Raw genomic sequence first — 23644 nt, 5'->3', positions numbered from 1 at the left:
CTTGACATAGTGAATGGTAAGTATCCTGACTCTACAGCAGTTAAAAACAACTGACCCTATCAAGAACAATGGTAGCAAAACAAATGGTATTTTTACATAAAAAAAGCCTGGACATTATACATAAATTATATTTATTAGTCTGATTTATTTATAACTACGAAGCATTACTCATAATCCTAATTTTAAGTAAATCAGATAAATTTTAACTTACTATCTTTCATACTTTTCATTAAGGAGATATCACCAGAAGCATAAATTGAAGAGATATGAAGCACACTGTGTTACATTTATTATAAATTCAGTTTTACAAATAAATATTAACAAACGAAAAAATATTAAAACTGCTAGTGAAGGACATCAACAAAGCTAAATCACAGATATCAGAACTTCAAAACATTGCAAATAAAATTGGCCTCATATCATTTAAGAAGACAGAAATTATGTACCAAAAACCAATACGATTAAAAAAGTAAACATAAACGGTAATAAAATCAAAATAGTAACCGGATTTAAATACTTCAGAAAAATAATAACAAACAACCTAAATGAAAAAAACCTCAATCTAATTAAGAAGAAACAAACTAGCTAAAGCTCAAAAATTAACCTGGTACTCTTACAATAAAAAATGCATATCAATAAACACAAAAATAAGACACTACAACACAGTTATAAAACCAGAAGCCACTTATGTGGCAGAAACGCTCTTCCACCTGAACGAACAATCAGACAGACACACTCCAGAAAATTGAAAGAATTGGAAGAACCTGCATCGATAAAAAGTTTCAGATGAAAGATGGGCACTTATACCTGACAAAGTTGTGTACAAAGGGTTAGAATCCATCACTGATACCGTGTGTAAGAGGAACAAGCACGGTATCTTTGGACATATCATGAGGATTCAAGACTTCTGAAACGGCTAGTACAATACAATCTCGACTTGACAAACATCAAGATAGGATGCAGATGGATCGGAGAAATAAGAGAGGATCTGAAGGAAATTGGCCTTACACCAGAAGACACCACAAAGAAAAAAAAAATTAAACAAGAAAATTAAGAACAAAAGCACTTGTTTCACATTCACAAGATAAACTCACAACAGAAACATTTTCAACACTAGAAAGGGCACAAAGATTGGAACATATGAAAAAGTACTAGGAGGACCAAGGCTGAAAAGTCCCATGGAAGAGACTTGGATAATGGACTAATAAACTGATCCTAAGTGGTCATAAAAGATAATAATAATATATAAATACATATATTTTTTATTTTTGAATATTCAGATAATTCATAAACATTTTCACCAGTGTATTAAAAAAATGTAATATTACATGAAATATAAACCAACAAAACTCAGTAATTAAAGTTAAACTTACCATATTAATTTCCAATAATCGATTTTTGCAGTATCCTGTATCTTCAGTTGGTATTAAATTCTATAACTACATTAAAACATCTTTTAATAGTCTGTCATTTTCTTCCAAATTGTTTTCTATTTTAAAATATATTGCGAATTTATATTTAAATTTTACTGTCCAGTAATACCACAAAAATTAATTATTGGTACTTAATACGGTAAGTTTAACTTATCTAATTACTGTGTTTTGATGATTTATATTTCATATAAAAATTAAATTTCATTAACACAGTGGTCAAAATGTTAATGAATTATTTGAATTTTCAAAAAATTATATATGTATATATATATATATATATATTTTTTTTTTTTCCACAATATAAATTTACTGTTTTTATACCTGTAAATATAAATTTCATATCTGAATTAATATGCTGGAGTAGAAAAAAATGTTTGGGATATTATTCTTTAATTTATACATTTTTAAAATTTTTAAATGCTACTGTTAAATAATTTTAAAACTAATCTTTCACGTGTTTTTTCTGATTCATGTGATATACTGTCAGTCTTCAGATATCTAGTGCAAATTTTTTACAGATGTCTTGTTCATGTAATGAGTGTGCCTACAGCTTCTCACTTCTCTGAATCATCAGCTCATGATGTCATTAATTAGAACCTTACAACAAAATGGTCGTTTGGAAATAGTATTCTGAAACTGGTAGTATCAAAATGTAACTGATTTAGCTAAGCACTAACTGTCTACCTCCCACATGGGAGTCAAAATTCTCATTTAATTTTACTAGAACAACAAAAAGACATCATACAGAAAGCAAAATCTGCATACAAACTTGAAGTTAACAATAAAACTATTCAGGAAATTATTATAGAGATAAAAAAACTTTCAATACCAGAACATACCTTTGTAAAGAGCTAATATCCGCATTAGGCTGATGACAGATACAATAATAAGAGTAGGCATCATAACAAGTACAGTATGTTGTAAATAATGAAGGCCAGATCCAACCACAAGACGGAACCATAACTTTTGTACAGCGTCCAGAGTGATGGCACCACAAAGACAGATTAATGGATATACTGGAAAAAGAAATCTCTCTTCCTGTAAGAAATATCACAAGTACTGTGTAACTTCATTTAATGTACAAAAAATACAGTATCATCAAAAAAGGATTGCAGCAATGAAAAAAATCATATTTCCCTATGTAACTGATATGAAGTATTATTTTGAATGCAAAATAATCAGGATGTCATCAAGTTTTTTTAAATGTGACCGGCTGTGACCTTGGGCTGATGCACATAATCGCACAACGCACAATGCCTCTTGCCGCTGTCAATCAATGCAATGGCAACAGTTCAGCAGAAAGCACAGTGTGTTTTGTGGTTATTGGATTATAAATCAGTTATAACTGTACAACAAACTATCTGGCATCTTTATGGCAATGATCCTTTTCATGAACACAGTATTAGACGGCATTACGAGCAGCTTAAGGAATCTGGTAACTGGAAGTGAAAAGGTCCCACAGATCGCCCAAAATGAGTGATGAAGCAGTTGAGTGTATATGCCAAAGTTGTTTAAGAACCCTAAAAAATCAATTTCTAGTCAATGTTTACAGTAAGGAATTCCAAACATAACTATTCAAATAAGCCTTCACGCTTACAAAATCCTGAGATGGAAAGTCACGCAGCGACTTTCCATATCAGTGGTTGTGTCAACTGGCATGTCAACTGTAGGATATTGGGATCTCAGCAACCCCATGAAATTGCTGAATATGTCAGAAATTTACCAAAAATAAGCATGCGGTGCAGTTTGATATCCGATCATGTGATTGCACTATTTTTTTTCATGAGCCTATTATCTATCACAAGGAATGTATATTTAAACATGCTACAACTGAACATTTTCCGACAAGTTAACCAAATTGAACAAGAAAGTAATGTTGCTGTAATGTTTCAACAAGATGGTGTGCTCCCAAAATTTAGCCTAGGTATTCGATGTGCTCTCAATAAAAGAATCCATAATCGTTGGATTGGTAGGGCCGGTCCTGTATTTTGACCTCTGAGAAGACCAGATCTGATACCTCTAGATTTTTTTTTATGAGGATACGTCAAAAACATTGTCTACAGTGAAAAAATCAGGGATGTACAACATTTAAGACAACAGCTCATTGTTGCTATTGCCACAGTTATGCCTGCAATGATTCAGCAGACCTGGGCAGAAGTCGATTATCAGCCAGATGTTTGCAGAGCGACCAATGAAGCTCATATTGAAACATTCTATAGTATTTAAAAAAACTTTTTGAGTTGGTGAATTTTAAAAACAAATACTCATTTGATTATCTCTAGTAGTTTCTGATAGACATTTTTTTTAAATTGCTGCAAACTTTTTCGATGAAACATTATAATACTAAAACTTATATTAAATTTTAATTATTTATTTTTTGGAGTAATTTTTTATGGTAACTTTATAACCTCACCACACTGATTACATTCTACTGTCTATTATCAATTTAATTAAACCTACATTCTTAATATGTGACCCACAACCTAGTTCGTCTCTATAACATTCTGTCAAAAATTTATCTTCTTTCCTACTCATCTTAAGATTTCTTCATTTTGGATTTTATTAATTACCTTATTCTCAACATCCTCCTGTAATATCAGATTTCAAAGGCCTCTATTATACTTCTTTGCTGTTTTCCTACTGTCCACTTTTCATTGCAATAAATTACTACGCTTCACATAAATATTTGCAAGAACAAATTTACAAAAAAACCTTTTACTTTACAATTTAAAGTAAAAATAATAACATTACAATAAATTTTATAACTAACAATCAAAATTTACAGTTGCACTATAAAAAAAATTAAAATACTTGTGTTAGCTAACAGAAGAAACTGTAACAGCAAGAATTATATAATAAACCCCCAAAAATTTAATTATAACCAATTAATTATTTCTTATGATCCTTGTCATAATGAATAGATATTATACATTTTTTTAAATTATCATCTATTCAATTGACGAAACAACTTTTCAATTAAATTCAATGCCTGATACAGCATACTGAAAAAACTTAAAAAGAAATTTAATATGTCACATATATTTTGAAGAGTTCATAAAAAAATTGCATTCAAGTTACTTAAGCCTATATAAGTGTTCATATTTATCCTAAAACAATGCTGATTTTGGGATAATTGTAATTTTCCAAATTGTTGTAAAAACTTACAAACATTCTGCTTGACAAATTTTTGAAAATGTTGGAAGAATGTGTTCATTTATATCAGAATTATTCATGTTATAATTGTCTTTTTTTTCTTTTAGAGGCTTAATCTGAGCATAAAAAAGCTTAGCTGGGAAAGTTATCTGTTCAAATGTCTGAATAATTTTAACAAATTTATAATTATCTCAATTTCTATTCACTTGACTATATTCTAACCCATTAAATTAAGAAAAATAATTTTTTGCTAAACTAACTTAAAATACATATATATAAAAGAAAATTTACTGACCTTATGAGGTTGAAGAAAGAAAACCAATAACCAAAGATATAACGGAGCTAATGATAACCAATAAGGTAAACAACCTGGATTTCTTGCTTTAAAAGGAACTAATAATTTTACCAACACCTAGAAAAATAACAATATTCTATCAAAATCAGAAAAATATTTGTACAAATTAAGATTTACCCATACACACACACACACACACACACAAAAGATGATGACAACAAGGTTTGATCAAGAATTACGCAGAATTTTAGTTTTTCTCATAAAATCTTTACTTATTCATCAATATTGATTTTGTCACCTTTAAAGTACTCTCCATCAGATATTTTGCCAGCATCTTTTCCAATCTTCGAAGCACCTCTGGAATACAATTTTCAGTATGCCATTTAGCTCCTTCAGTGATTCTGTCTTCATCTCATCAATGTTAGCAAGACATCGTCCTTTCATGGTTCTTTTCAGCTTGGAGAATAGGAAGTCACAGGGGGCGGTGTCTGGTGCATACAGAGGCTGAGGCATCATAAGGGTATTGTTATTGGACAAAAATTCATTTTTTAATGAATCACACTTCATTGCCTTCAACAGGCAATGAAGTGTGAGTAGGTGTATTATCTTGGTGCAATTGCCATGAATTGTTTTGCCACAAATCGGAGTTTTTTCTTTGGATTGCTTCATACGAATGGAGAACTTCCATGTAGTACTTCTTATTGACTGTACAACCTTGAGGCAAGAACTCATGATACACTAAGCCGTTTAAGTTGAAGAATACAGTGATCGATCAGAACCTTCACATTCAATTGAAATTGAAAAGAATTTTTTGGTCTTGGCTTTTCAGGCTTCCACTGGGATGATTGGGCCTTAGTTTCGATGTCATACCCATATACCTATGTTTCATCACCAGTTGCAACCTGTTTAAGCAGTTTTGAATTGTCATTCATTTCATTCATCAACCCCTGAGCAATGTTCATTCAGCACTGCTTTTGGTCGAAATTCAACATTTTGGAACAAATTTTGCTGCCACACATTTCATGCCTACAATACCTGAAAAATGAAATGCCAACATGATCAGCAACCTCTCTGACAGTGATTCAACAATTGTCCATAATAATTTTCTTTACTTTTTCAATGTTGTCATCAGTTGTTGATGTGCTGTGATTGCCTTTTTCTTTACTTTTTAATGCTGTCATCAGTTGTTGATGTGTTGTGATTGCCTTGTGAAGATGATGATTGCCTTGTGGCAATCATCATCTTCAATCTTCACAGCCCTCTTGGAAACATTTGTACCACTTGTAAATGCTTGTTTTATTCATAGAAGAACTACTAAAAGCAACATTCAAAATGTCCAATGTGATACTGCACTTTATTCCATTCTTAAAGCAAAATTAAATGCAAATTCTTCGTTTCATTTTTTCTAATTAAAAATCACTGATCATACCAAAACATGTGTAACCTTTTTGACAGCCAACAATAAACTAAGGATCCAATATGGCTACCAATGTACATATACATTAGGGACAAGTGTACAAACAAAACAAAAACATTGTGAAAATTGGACTATACAGCCTGGGAATTTTAACCCACCGGGTTGGTCTAGTGGTGAAAGCATCTTCCCAAATCAGCTGGTTTGGAAGTCGAGAGTTCAAGCGTTCAAGTCCTAGTAAAGTAAGTTATTTTTACACAGACTTGAATACTAGATTGTGGATACCAGTGTTCTTTGGTGGTTGGGTTTCAATTAACCACAAATCTCAGGAATGGTCGAACTGAGACTGTACAAGACTAGTATTATTTGAAAAGGTAATTACTGGAGGCTAAACAGGAAAAAGAAAGAAAAAAGCCTGGGAATTTTAAAAATTCTGTTTATTTTTTGATCAAATTTTATGAAAAAAAAAAAAATATATATATATATATTATATTTTTATAATAAAAAACCAACTTGAACAACCCAAGTACAGAATTACAAAGTAAATGAAATGCATTATTCAAGGTTGGTTAATCAAACTATTTTTTACTTGGGTCCAACGAAATTACAAAAAAATATTATAAGAAATTATGGTAATCATGCAGTAAACCAATAGTTTAACATATAATTAAAAATAAATACTAATAGTAATAAATAATTTTTTCTTACCAAAGCGAAAGGTGTAATCAATGCAAATAAAAAAATGAAATTAAAGTTAAGGAATCCATTAAATAAATAATATGTCCATGACTCAGTTCCATATAAATTGGGTCCATGTGATGTAAATATATTATACATGACTATATTGTAAGGTGCTATCACCAATTTACCATAATATAGAGAATCTATTCTCACCATTGGTAACTGAAACATGAAAATGAGAACAAAATTTAAAACTGCAACAGGTTTTTTAGATCACAAAAAAGTCATTAAAAAAAAACCGCACCACTCCAATACACATTTCAATTTAGTCCCAGAACAATTGAAATGCAATAGTTTAATAATTGTTAAGTTCGATTAATTTCTTTCAGATATAAAGGTGTTTCTCAAGCTAACTCTAGCAAAAAGTGGCTACTACCACCGTTAGTTTGGATTTGATTAAATTACAAAAATCACCTGCCACAATTACATTCCATAGCCCCAGGTAATACTATGGAGCAAATACCTAGCTCAAACTCAAATAACACCACCGAGGACGTTTTGGTGTTTCCAGACAACAGAGGGACTGGTGATTATATTATATATATTTTAATTGAACAATGTTGTAAACAAATAATCGAAAGGTTTACTTTTTATTAATCGATGGATAAAAGAATATCACAATTAAAGAGTTATGGGAAACTAAAATGTTGCCACAGTAGGAAAAATTCAAAAAGGTAAAATAGTCTGAGAATGTCGAATAAGTCAGAAAACTGAAAGAAGAAAGCTTCAGAAATTTGAACTAATAAACTGGTGATTGAAAAAAAACTATAAAGGAAAATAAACAATGTTGAAACCAAGAGATGCACAAATGTAACAATTGGATTTTATAATGGCCGGCAGAAATTTCAAAACCACCCTATGATCTGGTCTGTAAGATGTAACCCAAAACACACACTGATTCTGACCACACTTTAGTTTTAACAAAAATATTTTGTTATAACTAGTTTAAAGAAACTAAAGAAAAAGATTATTACAAAAATATGGGAAATATCCCATTTTTAGTTTTTTGTGGAAAAAAAAATAATGTAAAGTTAAATTCGGGAGAAATCATAGGTATAGTACTGAAAAATATTTACAAATGTAGACTAAGTAGAAAAAATAAATTGTCAAATTTAAAAAAAGGAAATAATTAAGGCAGAAGAGCTTTAGGCAACAATTTGTAAGAAATTGGATAACAAAAAATCCAAGGAAATGGATAATAAAAAACAGTCATTGAAAAAGGTTGCAGCAATAAAATAAAATCATATCTTCCTATGTAATTGCGATAAAGTATTAATTGGAACTGGAAAATAATTGGGATATCACAAAGTTTTTTTTTCAATATAACTACCTGAGATCTTGAGCTGATGTGCACAACTGCACAATGCGCTACGACTCTGCACCACTGTCGGTCGGTGCAATGGTGACAATTCAGCAGAAAGCACAATGCATTTTGTGGTTAGTAAAGTATAAATTAGTTAAAACTGTTCAACGGACTTTCCGGTGTGTTTATGGCAATGATTTCTCTTACATAAATAGCAGCATTAGATAGTGGTATGAGCAGTTTAAGGAATCTTGAATCGTGAAAATGAAAAAGTCCCTTGGACGGCCCAAAACGAATGATGAGGTAGCTTAGCATATATGCCAAAGTTGTTTAAGAAGATCTAAAAATTAAAATTGAACAAGAAATAAACGTTCCTATAATGTTTCAACAAGATGGAGCACATTCACAGTGTAACCTAGCTGTTTGATGCGCTCTCAATGAAAAATTCCCTAATTGTTGGATTGGATCGCTCCTGCGATTTAGCTTCTGAGAAGTCCAGATCTGACAGCCCATAGACTTTTTTTATACATTAAAAACCATTGTCTGCAGTGAAAAAATCAGGGATGTACAACATTTAAGACAATGGATCACCACTGCTTCTGCTAGAGTTACGCCTGTGATGATCCAGCGGATCTGGGCAGAAGTTGATTATCGGCTGGATGTCTGCAGAGCAACCAACGGAACTCATATTGAAAAATTCTATTGTAAGTATAAAAACTTTTTAGTTGGTGAATTTTTTAAAAAAATACTTGTTTGATTATCTCTAGTAGTTGCTGAAATAGATTTTTTTAAATTGCAGTAACTTTTTTTTATGACCGTACAATTGATGATCAATATATAAAATCTAAAAATGAAAAAGTTTGAAAGGCAGGATGACAATGTAAAGGCTTCTTAAAAATAAAATCAAACATCAATGCAAAATCGCAGAGGAAAATAAATTCATACAGATGTTTAGCAAAGTAAACAAAAAATAACCATTGAAAAGGTGGTATCATAAAAATAACGTAAAATTTTAAGTAAATAAGCCAAAATTGTTAATGTAAGTGGTGCGGGTAGATAACCTGGTTACAGAGAAAAAAAGAGCTAACAGGAGGCAGGAATATATTAAGGGACGGTTCAAAAGAAAATATTTATTCAAAAATTGGAGTAGGAAAAGGAAATTGGTAACACAAGAAATTATTTTAAGATCAAAGTTTGGTACAGTTTAAAAAAACTTAAAAATAAAGCAATAGAGATACAACATAATTTTTTATTTTGGTTTTTTTCTAAACGAAAAACACTTCATATTATTATCACCTGGGTACGATATTTGTTCTACAAAAACTAGAAAGTTAAAATAATTTAAAAATTAAAAATGTCGACACGCAAAAATATGTCTTCAAGTAAAACGCCTGTAACGCTTGCTAAAAGCAAAATAACAAAACAAATCACATTGTATATCTCAAAAAATAAAATCACAAACTGCATTAACGCAAACGAAATGAATACTTGGTATACACTATAGTAATTTACACATTTGAATATAAACGAATGGCTCAAGAAATTGTAAAACAGAAGATAAAATCACTTTACTATCCCCCAGAATTATTTGCTTATTAGCCCCTAGTTTGAACTTACAACACAATACTGCATAAAGATACAAAGATGTAGTGGACTGTCGGTCGGTAGTGCAGGGAGCACAAATTGGTGCGTCTGAGTCATCAGATAATCATGAGTGAGCCTAATGTGCCTTATTGGAAAATGATATAATAATCTCTTCTCAATGATTATTTCTGCATGAAGAGCCAGAGCCCATGGTGAAACAGTGTTTTTAATTGAGATTTTATAGTTCATGGTAGCATCCCACTCACTTTGACACACATTATGAACTACCCTCTTCAGGAAACAGACAAGATCATTAGAAGAAACACACCTGGAAAAGGAGGGTGAAGATAAGCATCTTTTGCTGCACTGTCTGTGCGCTCATTGCCTGAAATTCTTATACGGCTGGGGATCCAGCAGAAGCTGTTTTGTATGATAACTGGATTTGTGTTCTTTTTAACATGGAGCAACACTAAGGACTGGAAGTAACTGTATATTTAGAACTAAGAAAAGGCAGTGAGTTCTAATTCTTAGTGGAGCAGTAGATCTTGGCTGTTCTTGGTACTGAATCAAATATTGGTTAGAGAACACCGCATCAAATGTTGGATGATTTTGTTGTACTTTAGTATGAGCTACATAAGTGCAAATCATTTAATTCCGTCTATTAGAAAGAGATTGCTTACCACTTTCCACCAGCATACTTACCACAAGGGTTAAGCCAAAATCACCTGTATCAGAACAGATGATACACTGAATAATGGACTGAATCTAATATTCTAAGAGCTGTGGACCAGTAGCGAATAGGCCACACAGCTGTAGTCCAAGCGGGAACAGACTAGAGCTCAGTAGAAGCACAATATGCATACTTAATCAGCTCCCCATTGTGTATTTGATAAAATTCTAATCATGCTCAATATTTTTAAACATTTTAACTTCAGTTCCTTTAAATGTGTTACCCACATTAGTTTTTGGTCAAACCACATTCTCAAAAATCTAACCCATGAGCATGCTTCAACTGGTTCACCATGTAAAAACACTTGAGGGTTATTATCGATCCTCAAGCATGAAAAGCAGATGCATTTCATTTTCTCTGGAGAAAATGTGAATCCAGTTGTTTTACACCACGATTGTAAATGGTTGATTGTATTTTGAAGCAGTCTCTTGTTAGCAGATAAAGATCTAGATGTTATGTAAATTGACAAATCATCAACAACTAAACAACACATAATGGGTTTTTGCACACAGTTTGTTATACTATTTATGGCTACTGCAAATAAGGTAACGCTTCTCTGTGGTATTGCGTTTTCTAGTGTGAAACTTTTGGACATCATTCCAATCAAACTTGAAAGGATCGACTGCCGAGGAAACCCTGATAAATGCAAGGAGATTTTCATTTATACCCCATTCATGCAGTGTATTTAGGATTCCCTTCCAAGCTGTGTTATACACCTTTTGCATATCAAAAAATACTGCAACCAGATGTTTTGAATAGATTCCAGTACTACTATATAATCGATCGCCAATCTACCTGGGTGGAAACTATATTGTTTGGGGGCAATTAAGGCGTTTCTCTCAAAATATCACAATAGGTGATGGTTTACCATACATTCCATCAAATTGCACAGGGTACAGATCAAGAATATAGGACAATAACTGAAAGGATATGATTTATCATTACCAGGTTGCAGTATGGGGATGACCAATGCTTCTGATCAGGAATCTGGAAATACCTGGTCAGAGAATATTTTGTAGTAAATAGACAAAAAATTTTATAATGCACTATTCAGCAAATGAGATAAAATACTGAACCTGATATTATCATTTCCAGAGGAAGTGTTGCAGGAATTTTTCAACGCATACCTTAACTCACCAAAAGAAAAAGGAATGTTTAACTTATTTTTCGAATCACCAATAATAAAAGGCACACTTTCTACCTGCAACTTATACCTTACAAACTAAGGACAGTAGAATGATGTTAATGAAACTGATCTAAATGAGCAATCAAATGTGTTCACCACATCAATTTGTGCGGTAACGAGGACACCGTTGGTTACTAGTCCAATTGGCAGTGGAGATTGTCCTGATCCACACATGGCCTGTACCTTTCTCCAAACAACTGATGATGGAGCTGTCTGAGAAATGGTATCAACATAGTTTAGCCATGATTTCTGCTTAGCACACTGAAACATTCAATGGCATATAGCCCTCACATTGTGGTAAGCACAGAGCATTTCTGTTGTAGGCCTACAATTAAAATTACACAACACTCTGCAACAATCCCTCAATGCCCTCCTGCGTTCATCGTTCCACCAAGGAACAGAAGGCTGTTTAGGTTTTCCAGATGTTAGAGGGATATATTCAACTGCACTATTTAGTATCAGATGTACAAACATGGAAAGTTGGTAAATAGCCTCACCACTTTCATTGTACTGGTTAAACAAAACTTTGTACCCGATCCAGTCCGCCTTCCCTACCACCCATCTTCATAGCTGACTCTAAGGCAAATCACTACCACCGACCGAGATAATAAATGGTCTGTCATTATTTCCAAAAAGGTTTTTGGAAATGTGCCAACGAAGATAAGGAAATAATTACGCTGAACACAAGAACAGATCGATCCACAAAGACGTGCCTGATGAAGATGATACAAATGTGCATGATCCATCATTCAATAAGCAGAAATCTAAGTTTTGCCTCAATCAATCAACTATCCTTCCCTGAGAAGAACATGACGATGAGCCCCAAGAATGGTGGTGAGCATTGAAATCACCAATTATTAGGATAGGTACTAATTATTAATTATTAGGATAGATATCAGGGAAATCAGACCAGCCAGATCATCCTACTGATATAAGAATTTGGAGGCAGGTATAAGTTGCAGATATTCATTTTAAATGGTGCCGTTATCTTCCCTGAGACTGTAGGGATGTTTGTATGCAGTGGTATCTGCATGGCTAACATTACTTCCTTTAGGAAAACAGCCACACCTTCTCATCCTCAGCCCTCACTTTGATAGTTACATCCTTTCGCAGATACTGCCATATCTGCGAAAGGACTCACCTCCATTCCTGGGAATGGAGGTGAGTCTCCTGAAGTCATAGTATTAAAGTATTTTGTTCCTTTATTAGAATTTCAATATCCTTGTTGCGGGAGACCGCAAACATTCCACTGAATAATATTTGTAGCCATAGAAAAAACTGTTATGTATAAAAACTCTGCGTGAAAATTACTTATCAAAAACTATCCGGTTTTTCTTTTTAGTCCTTACAATTTTAAGGAAGAGCTGTTTCTTCAAGCATATCTCTGCTACCATATTCTTGATAGTATCTTGAGACAGTGGTGGGGATTTGGAAGCTTGTGAGGCTGGAGATATACCAGGTGACAATTTTTTTACATCCCTTCAACAGGATCTTAGTAGCTTGCTGCATTGTTGGTGCAGCAGGAGTTTTAGTCGGTGGTGTATATTTTAGGATAAGCAACACTGAATAGATTAGTATGTCTGCTGCATCAAAGAAAGAAGTTACAAATAAGTATGATGACTGCTACATTATCAGCCTATTATAACATTTGATGGCTCAAAAATAATCACTACAGCGGTTTATAGATGAATAAAATATGTGGTGGAAAGTGTAGTAAATAAAAATCAATTTGGTTTCAGAAAAAACAATTGGTAAAAGGGAGGTCATTCTGAACCTGACACACTAATCCCAGAAGACAGACTATATAGAAATTATAGATTTGAAGTGCACATCTGATAATGAAAATGCAAGATAATAGAATTTTAACAGAATTATGAGAGGTGGCTGAAATGTAATACACACCTGAATGTAATGAGAGAACATAATGTCACACAAATAATCAGGTGCTGCCGCTTTATAGTTTCATTCCCCTATTACTAACATTCCAAAACTCATAAACCACCTTCTTTCATTTTCTGTCAGTCACCATTGTTATGGGGTCAAGTACGCCTGCTGTATCAGTCAACGCGTCTAAAACAATGAGCAATGATTAAATTTTTATCAGTGGACAAAGTGAATGCTAGTGAAATATATTGTTGTCTACAGTGATGAATCTGCTGATTGAAATCCATAAGTAGATGGGTAATAAAACTTTGTGTATCAGAAGCTGTTAAAGTGAATAGTGAGGATGATCCTCCAAGTGGACATCCTCCTCATAGTGGCAGAGGTGTTTCATGCTTCTAAAACCCTAGAAGTATCTGTTGTGTTCGACAACCAACGAACCCAATAATTCTGCAACACTATAATGCTCAGCCATACATACATAGGCCGAGGTTCTTGTGAAGTTGAAATTTGAACCTACTCAAATTTCCCTCCATACTCATCAGTTTTGGCAACCGGTGAATTTTATTTCTTTCTGCAATGAAAGGAAGATATTAAAAATATTCATTTCAGCATGGATGATGAACTGATGGACAAAGTGAAGTCATAGATAAGGAAAGACCACCAGTATTCTTCATTGATGGAATGAGAAAACTGGTTCGCTGTTGGAAGAAATGTGTGCTGAAAATAATTTTCTATGACTGCATCGAAACAAAATATGGCAAAAAATTTACTTTTAAATTTGTACTTGTAACTGTGCATTACATTTCAGCTACTCATCATATGTAAGAAGGCAAACTAGGTTGGTTGACCGTACATGAAAGCATCCAGGTATAGTTAATTTGGTGACGGAAGAAGTATGTAAAGTAAAACCTCTAAAACAAAAATTGGAGTATATAAAGCAGGTAACTGAGGATGTAGTAAATATGTTGACATTAAACAATTACTCGGAAAGGAATGAAGAACCACAAATCTATCAAAAAAAAAGTCCTATAAATCTGTTCTAAGGTAGAATAAAGATTATTACATACACACAATTAAGAAAAAAGTATAACATCATGAGTAGTAAATAAAGCTTGACAAAATACAAAAATATAAAACATTGTAATATTGTGTAATAAATGAAGCTTACCAGTATTGCAATACATGAAATAATGCTCCACTGAATAAATTTTAACCAATCATTTCTTCTAAATAACATATCAATTGCAATAGGAACACTGAAAAACAATAGGAACAATCTAAAATAAATCACTGAAAAACAATTCACATCATAATTGAACTACAATTTTTTTATGATACCAGTCATAATTTGACTGGTTTGCAATCCAACTCCTTTCTATTCTATCAATCGCTCACTGATTTTCTGTGTCAGTATACTTCTTATATTCTGCATCCTTAATTGCCTTAATTATATTGCCCAATCTTTGTTTTCCTTTACAGTTTTTACCTTTTAAACTTCCTTCTACAATCAAATTCACTAATGCTGGATGCTTACATGTTACAGTAAACTTCAGTTAAACAGGGTAAGGTAAAATTATTATGAACCCTGTTTAAAAATGAACCTGTTTTCAGCAAATGTAAAAGTTTCAAGATATTTTGTACGTCTATTACTTACTTAACCTTTTGACATTAATGTACAAACTAGCCGTTCCTTGGAGTGCAGCTGTAGAAATATTCTGAGCTGATTTTTAAATTCTACTTTTAAAATCAGTATATATTTAGGTTTTGAATATTGAGTAATATTTTAAAGTAATCCCATTGGAAATAGTAATCTACACATAAGAAGACTTTGCTGACCATTCTATTTATCTCTTTGAGCAATTCATCTACCAAGAAAAACTACATAGAAATTCATTCATACTTGATAGCCAAAATGGTGTAATGACCAATTGTTTGGTACATACACAAGGGATGTTCACGTCAATCCGGGACTTCTGTTAGACTAGAGTGTAAATGGGGATTCCTGCACATTTTTTTGGGTGAACTGACCTTAATGCCCCTTGTATGATTACATACCAACATAAGTAAATAAGTTTAGAACCAACAGAAATAATTTTTACGACCTCACTCATTAGAAATATGGTTTCAAATACAGGGTTTATCTTTCATTCTATATAATATATATAAAATACAAGAAATTTTAAAAAATGGGTGGCATTTAATGAAAAAATACCAAATGTTCAATGCAAACAAAAAATTACAACACATAGGCATTATGTTATTTCAAGTATTTTAGATTTCAATTCATCCTGTTCAGACATATCAAGTATACTTATTTTTTATTATGCTAATGGTTGTATGAATTCTATCGCCATTTTTTATTCAAAAAAGATAATTACAAAGGTAAATTAATATAAACGGGATTTTTGTTCCTGAGCATCTATGGTTGGTAGGGCTGCATGTTTGTGTGGGTCATTAGGAGTGGGGAGAGCTGGCTATTCCACACTCTCAACCAATTTGTCAGTAACGCTCACGATGTAGGAGCAAAAGATGCACCCCCTCCACTGTGCAATGCATAATTATAAAATTTCTTGCTGTGAAGGAATTCAAGAAATGGAAATTTTCCGGAGATTGACTGGACAGTTCGGGGACCAAACATTGTTAAGGACTCATGTGTTTGTTTGGCATAAAGAGTTCAAGGAAGGACAAATGTAGTTGAATGCTGATTGATACAACACTTCTTGCACTGTTTTTTAACACATTTTGTAGTGGACTGTAAAAAAAAAAATCAGTTCTTATTGATGTCTCAGCTGGTCCCAGACATGTTATAAACACACAGAACATAAAGAAAAAAAAAACAAATGAAGGATTTCACAATCTCATGCAAAGAATGAGTGGAAAATTAGGAATACGATCACCGTCCTTGGAGCAGCATTACAGATGAAAACATTCGTGTGGTTCGAGACATTCTTGAAAATGATGGACAAATGAGAGAATCCGAAATTGTAGAACATGTCAGAATAAGTTACGAGAGATGTAAAGCGATCATCACAAACGACCTACAGTTCTGTAAAGTGTGTGAAAGATGGGTCACTTGCCTTTTGACCATAGATCAGAAGTTGAGATGTTTTGTTGAAGTTGAGGCTTACAGCAAGGTTTACAAAAGAAGATTAAACATTTTTGAGTTGAATCATCACCGTGATGAAACATGGGTCCACCACTACACTCTCCAGTCGAAACAAGCCAGTATGGAGTGGCGAAGGAAAGGGGAGGCAGACCCAGTGAAAGCCAAGACTCAACTGTCAGCTGGCAAGGTTCTTTCAACCAATTTTTTGACCAGCAAGGCATTTTGCTCATTGATTTTTTGCATGAGTGACGGAAATCAATGCTGCTTACTAATGCGAGCTGTTGAACAAGGTGAGGGCTGCACATCGCCTCAAAAGATGAGAACAACTGATTTGAAGGCCGTACTCCTCCATGAACAACGCCAAGCCCCATACTGAAGCTCTAACAGGCTCAAAACTAGAAGAAATGCACTGGACTCAACTTTATCATCCTCCCTACAGCCCAGACCTATCACCTTGTGATTTTCAATTGTTTGGGCTGCCTAAAGAAGCTCTTGGAGGGCAACGATTTGAAGATGATGAGGGCATGGAGGGATTCGTGCGCAATTGGCTCCTGATGCAACCAGCTTTATTCTACAATGTTGCGATAAAAAACCTTCCTTCTCGCTGGGAAAAGTGTATTTCTAAAGCAGGAAACCATGTAGAAAAACAAATTATATTTGTCTTTTATTTTTCAATAAATAAATTTTTTTTAAAAATAAAATTCCATTTATATTTGATTTATCCTTGTACTAAAGAACATATAGAACATTACTAAATTAGTTTTTCTAAATTATTCAATGAATGAACATATTTAAACGAACTATGTAAACATAAAACAACTTAGTCTAATCTATATTAATGTAATGTAAATAATTATAAATTGTTCAATGTAAATATTGCACACTGTCGACATAAATTACGAATTAAAAATAAAAATAATTAAAATCTAAATTAAATAAACAAATATCTAACCTACAAACAATGTCTCTTTATAAATATATCTGGCACCTTGAAGTACTAATGCACTGCATTAGCTGATCAACATACTGTAAAGCAGATTCTACACATCCCATCTGATATATTTTGACTGCCCAAAATGCAGTGAATTAAAATGTTTTACACAATATCAAAGATTTTAGAAAATTTTCCATTTTAAGTTCCATAAAGCATTTTGGAAAAGTACTTAATAAGTCTATTTTTCTTAGAACAAACACAATCTTCAAGTTCCCAGATACAAAATTAAAGAATATATAAACGATAAATATGTTAAAGAATATATAAATGCAAAGGATTTGAAAATGACTTCAATAATATTGCAAAATAAAAGCGTTTAACCATACCCAATTAGAGCAACAAAAGGCCAACTAAGAAATGTAGATAGAGCTGTAGCAAAAACTGCCAATTCATATTTCCGTTGAAACCACGCTCCCATTGATATTAATGTCATATACCTGTAAAACAATAATCTTAATCAATATATTTGTTCGTTACTATTCAACAGTAACCTAAGTAGTCATTTTTTTGAGGAACATGTTTTAATTTTCATGAGATACAAGTATCCAGTTAGTAATTTTCTTAAATACTACAATACAGAATATTATCATGAGGAAAAATATTATAAAGAGTAAAAATTTGGGAAACACAGTTTACTATATTTTAAGGTCCTTTTAGTCAAAAATTATAAAAAAGCTACGATGTAATATGACATGACCAAGCTTGGGCAAAATTCTGGAATATATGTTTCATCTTGGCTTCTATTTGATAGAAGAGGCGTTTAATAAAGCATTGGAAAGCTCTTCATTAGTTCATTAGAACTACGAGGGCTGTCCAGAAAGTAGCTTACATTTTGAAATAAAAAAAAGAAATTTTATTATATACATTTGAAAGGAACAATCTTACTACTTTTCTAAATAGTCGCCATTTAAACTGAGGCACTTATCATAACGATGCACAAACTTTTCAATTCTTTCCCTGTAGAAATCTGCCACCTTAGATTTTCGGCACCCATCTTGCACAAAACTTATGATAATCAAGCTTCTCTGATACAATTTCATGCAGTAAACTTCGTGAAATTTGGGGTAAATGAAACAAGAGTTCCATAATCAGTATGCAGTGATTTTCATGAATTTTATCATTGATTTTCATTGTCAGATCATCAGTCACAAAGCTAAGCTGACCATGCGGTCCTCACCATAAACGACGGTGCGGCCATTTTTAAAGTGAATGCACCACTGCCTCACTCCACCATCTTCACTCATTTATTCCATCTCTGTATATCTCACAAAGTTGCCGGTGAATAGTAATTGGTTTGAGGTTTTTTGCCAGTAAAAACCTAATCACTGAATGCACCTCACAATTTGCGAGACTTTATATTGAAGTACACATTTCAATAACTCACAACAAAGTAGAACAAAGTAGAAAAATCACAGCTCACATGCTACAACAGCTTTATGCATACTGAGTGCAGAAACGTTTTGATGTCAAGATAGTGGCTCTATACCCAACCATCTCCACGCTAGGCACAAATGTAAGTTACTTTCTGGACTGTTCTCATATAATATGGGTATGAAAAAAATACAGCGTTCAGAAAAATTAACAAAATATGACCATTTTTTTATAATGTAGAAACCAAGATAAAAAATTCCAGACTTTTGGTCAACCTGTATATACACAAGGGATGGTCAAAATGAATGCTAAAAGATTATCAGCTTCATGATTTGTCGAGTACATGACATCTAAGGTGTTTTAATGTCTCTATGTATCACAAAGAATTTAGGTCAACACCCAGCTTGAATCAATTCATCCACCTCCTTTAGATCCTTCCCATCAGCTACAAAAACTGATTAACAACTGTGAGGTTCATTATTAACACTCACTTAACCAGCTTCTGATTACTCACTTAATACTCACAGTACTTTGATCAACAGTTTCATCACCATAGATGGTTTTTAGATGACAATGAATGTTTCTAGCTTTAATTTTTTCTACTACTAAAAGTTCAAACACTGCACATTGTTTTCGGTGTATTGAACTCAGGCGTACATGATTCTATAACAATGCCAACTGTCAGAAAATGAACTGGAAGAATTAAAAAGTTTTGGAATATTAATAGGGAACTGAAACTACAAGAGGACAGAAAGAAACTGGGAATGAAACTATGAGAGGACAGCACCTGTAGCTTTATGTTGACATTTTGTTCCCATTACATTCCACACACATATATATATATATATATATATATATATGTGTGTGTGTGTGTGTGTGTGTGTGTGTGTGTGATTTTTTATTAACATCTCTCATTCAAGTAAACATATAATCATAAAAATAGATATGGCGACTTATATATATATATATATAAAATTAAATTTTAACAAAAATTAGACAAGGATTCAAGCAACTTTCCCTTTAATCCATGACTACTGCTTTGAGGTAGGTGGATTTTGGCAAAAACTTTTTAAAAAAATATTCAGAAATTTAAATTTTAAAGTGAAAATTCATATAAAAAATGGTTACAAGCTAGACGAGGGGACTAAAGCTGCTCTTGGATCCAAAGATACGGGTATTTTTGTATTTTTCAAATTTTTTACGTGGTGATCAGTATTTGAATGAATTTGATACAACAGTAGGTTAGACTATTGCCTCAACACAGGTGTTAAAAGCTTTACACAGTCATTTTGTATGTCTTCAGTCATTTGAATGGTTTGATGCAGCTCTCCAAGATTCCGTAGCTAGTGCCAGTTGTTTCATTTCAGTATACATCCTACATCCCTAAAAATTTGTTTTACATACTCCAAATGTTGCCTGCCTGCACAATTTTTCCCTTCTACCTATCCCTCCAATATCACAGCGACTATTCCAGGATGCCTTAATATGTGGCCTATAAATCTGTCTCTTCTTTAAATTATATTTCTCCAAATGCTTCTTTCTTCTTCAATTTGCCGCAACACCTCTTGATTTGTCACTTTACCCACCCATCTGATTTTTAACATTATCCTGTAGCACCACATTTCAAAAGCTTCAAATCTTTTCATCTCAGATAATCCAATCGTCCAAGTTTCACTTCCACACAAAGCTATGCTCCAAACATATACTTTCAAAAATCTTTTCTTGACATTTAAATTAATTTTTGATGTAAAAAATTATATTTCTGAATAAAAGCTTGTTTCATCTGTGCTATTTGGCATTTTATATCGTTCCTGCTTTGTCCGTCTTTGGTAATTGTACTTTCCAAATGACAAAATTCTTCTTCCTCCATAATCTTTTTTCATCTTATTTTCACATTCAGTGGTCGATCTACATTATTTCTTCTACATTTCATTACTTTTGTTGTTACTATTTTCATGCGGTAGTTCTTGCGCAGGACTTCATCCATGCCGTTCATTGTTTCTTCTAAATCTTTTTTACTCTCGACCACAATTATTATATCATCAGCAAATCGTAGCATCTTTATCTTTTCATCTTGCACTGTTACTTGAATTTAAATTGTTCTTTAACATCATTAACTAACTATTAGTTCTATGTAAAGATTAAAATGTAACAGGGATAGGGAACGTCCTTGTTGACTCCCTTTTTTATTACGGCTTTTTTCTTATGTTCTTTGATTATTACTGTTGCAGTTTGGTTCCTGTAAATGTTAGCAATTGTTCTTCTATCTCTATACTTGAACCCCAAAGTAAAATTCTGAACATTTTATTCCCAGTTTAAATTATCAAATGATTTTTCTAAGTCTACAAATGCCAAGTATGTTGGTTTGTTTTTCTTTAATTTTTCTTTTACTGTTAATCAGAACATTAAAACTGCTATTAATAATAGTAATATAAAAAATAATTTTACAAAAATTCTTACATTCCCTCACTTCCCAAATAAAAAATATCTATGTACATGTTCAATATTTAAAATTTTTTATGTATTAAAGGAGAAATACATATAGATGATGTGGACGTTAGATGAAACACAGCCTCCTCTTGTGTCTTGTGGAGAGGAATTTTTTTCATTTATTTATTTTTTCAACAATACTTGTCAGTTGTTGAGGAAATCTGATGAAAGCGTGGAATAGGCTCCTTAGAACTAATGACTACAATCTTCTGTCAAGGTATGATTTAGAGAAAAAAAAAAAAACTTTGAACAGTAGCTGTATTTAAGGAAGTTTTTAAAAATTTTAAGTGGTGTTTTCTTCTTCCAAATGGTAGTATATGCCAAAACTAGCCAGAAACATATTTTAGAACCTTATGGATGAAAGGCAAAAATACTGCAACTCTGTGACATAAATTATAGAAGTCAGCAGCTACTTAAAAATGATTGATCATCTTACATCAATAATCGTCTCTTTAATGCAGACTTTCCACAATAATGGAAAAAACGAAAGAATAGTTAGTTTTTAAATAACTTTGTAAAATAAGCCATTCCATTATCAACAATTAACAATTTTTACTTTTCACCTCTATGAAAACATAAAAAATTGAACATGGCTAAAGAAATTTATTTTCAGGACAGTACTAGTAACAGAAAAAAAGAACTATATTGGTGTCAAAACCTCCTGATGCAATAATGATAAATTATTGATATGCCATTGATATATATCATGAAGAAATTAAAAACAAAAAATTATGAATTTTCACAAATTTTTCAAATTCCTGACTGGTTTTAAACAATCCATACTAAAACAACTGAGAATTCAGTTGTAATTCAGATGCTGCAAGAAAGGCAGATATGCACAATTATAGTTTGAGTAATGCGAATGGACAGTAACTCTGCCCTTGTATAGTTTTCAAGCTAAAAACTCTTCTTTAAGTTGCTGTTCAAAGTATGCCTGTCACAGCACTGACTAAAGTACTGGGTATAATTTGGCCGATAAAAAAATTCTTTAAGAAGATAACATTGCAGTTTTCCTTCAACACTACACAAATGTGTCAAAAATAGTCTTCAAGAAAAAAAGTTAAATTAAAAAAAATTAATTATATTTAATACAAAGTAAACAGTAAATAAAATAAAATCAATACAAAATAGGGCCTTACATTGAAAAACTAGAAGGTAGAAATGCTGTACAAGATATGAACATTCCGGCACTGAACAACATAAATGCTAATACAACTCTCCCAACATGAATACCAAACTCTCTGCACACACATCTGTAAAAAAAATTATAATAAAATAAATATAATAACAATAAAGAAAAAAAAAAACCATTAAAAAAATACTTTGCTGCAAAGGAGCAGTTAATGGAATGTACAGCACCATATATACATAAGAACATTTTGACAGCTGTCAAAATGTGTTTATTTTAAAGACGAATGTTAATTAGCCAAAGTATTTATTTTGTAATCATTTCAAAACAAATCACCACAGGCGAATAATTCTCAAAAGAAAATCTTTCAGTGGATACAGAACTTTAGGACAACAGGTTCAGTACTGAAAAGAAAATCTCCTAGGAGGATAAATCTCACATCACAGACTACTGAAAATCATCAAACAAGCTTGTTAGACAGTCTTCATCTGTCTCTATGAGTCATGATTCATTAGGCATTCTGACTGCAGTGTTTGATAATTTTTGCATTTGCTTACAATTATAAAATGAGAATCTATTCAGCAACTAATTGATCACGATTGAACAAACCAAAAAGAATTTGCTGAAGATATTGTGAAAATGTTGACGAATTTATTAATTTTTGTGGAAAATTGGAAATCCACAGCTGCTACATGAACATTTTTTCATGCTAAGAACTTCGTTATAGGACCTTAATTATTTGAGCAGCATGGAAAAAGTAATAGTCAATTCAACACGGTAGATCATTTTCCCACAAGCTCACCAGATGTGGCATCGATGCACGAACAGTGT

The 23644-nt window shown here is 32.5% G+C and overlaps 1 protein-coding gene across 1 annotated transcript in view; it reads right to left on the bottom strand.

Moving 5' to 3' along the window:
* Alg9 (alpha-1,2-mannosyltransferase Alg9) overlaps window positions 1-23644 on the bottom strand; it is a 54228-nt gene that overhangs the window by 16310 nt on the left and 14274 nt on the right. The window contains exons 4-9 of the mRNA XM_075379901.1: window positions 22824-22937; window positions 18150-18260; window positions 14892-14979; window positions 7004-7198; window positions 4882-4998; window positions 2273-2471 (exon numbers count right to left, since the gene is read on the bottom strand). Coding sequence (XP_075236016.1) covers window positions 2273-2471; window positions 4882-4998; window positions 7004-7198; window positions 14892-14979; window positions 18150-18260; window positions 22824-22937 — 824 coding nt within the window. The remainder of the gene's footprint in view (window positions 1-2272; window positions 2472-4881; window positions 4999-7003; window positions 7199-14891; window positions 14980-18149; window positions 18261-22823; window positions 22938-23644) is intronic.

This window comes from Lycorma delicatula, chromosome 12, assembly GCF_047948215.1.
Source record: "Lycorma delicatula isolate Av1 chromosome 12, ASM4794821v1, whole genome shotgun sequence".
Taxonomy (NCBI): domain Eukaryota; kingdom Metazoa; phylum Arthropoda; class Insecta; order Hemiptera; family Fulgoridae; genus Lycorma; species Lycorma delicatula.
Note: the sequence above shows the minus strand (reverse complement) of the source record. Positions and strands in the feature narration are given on the sequence as shown.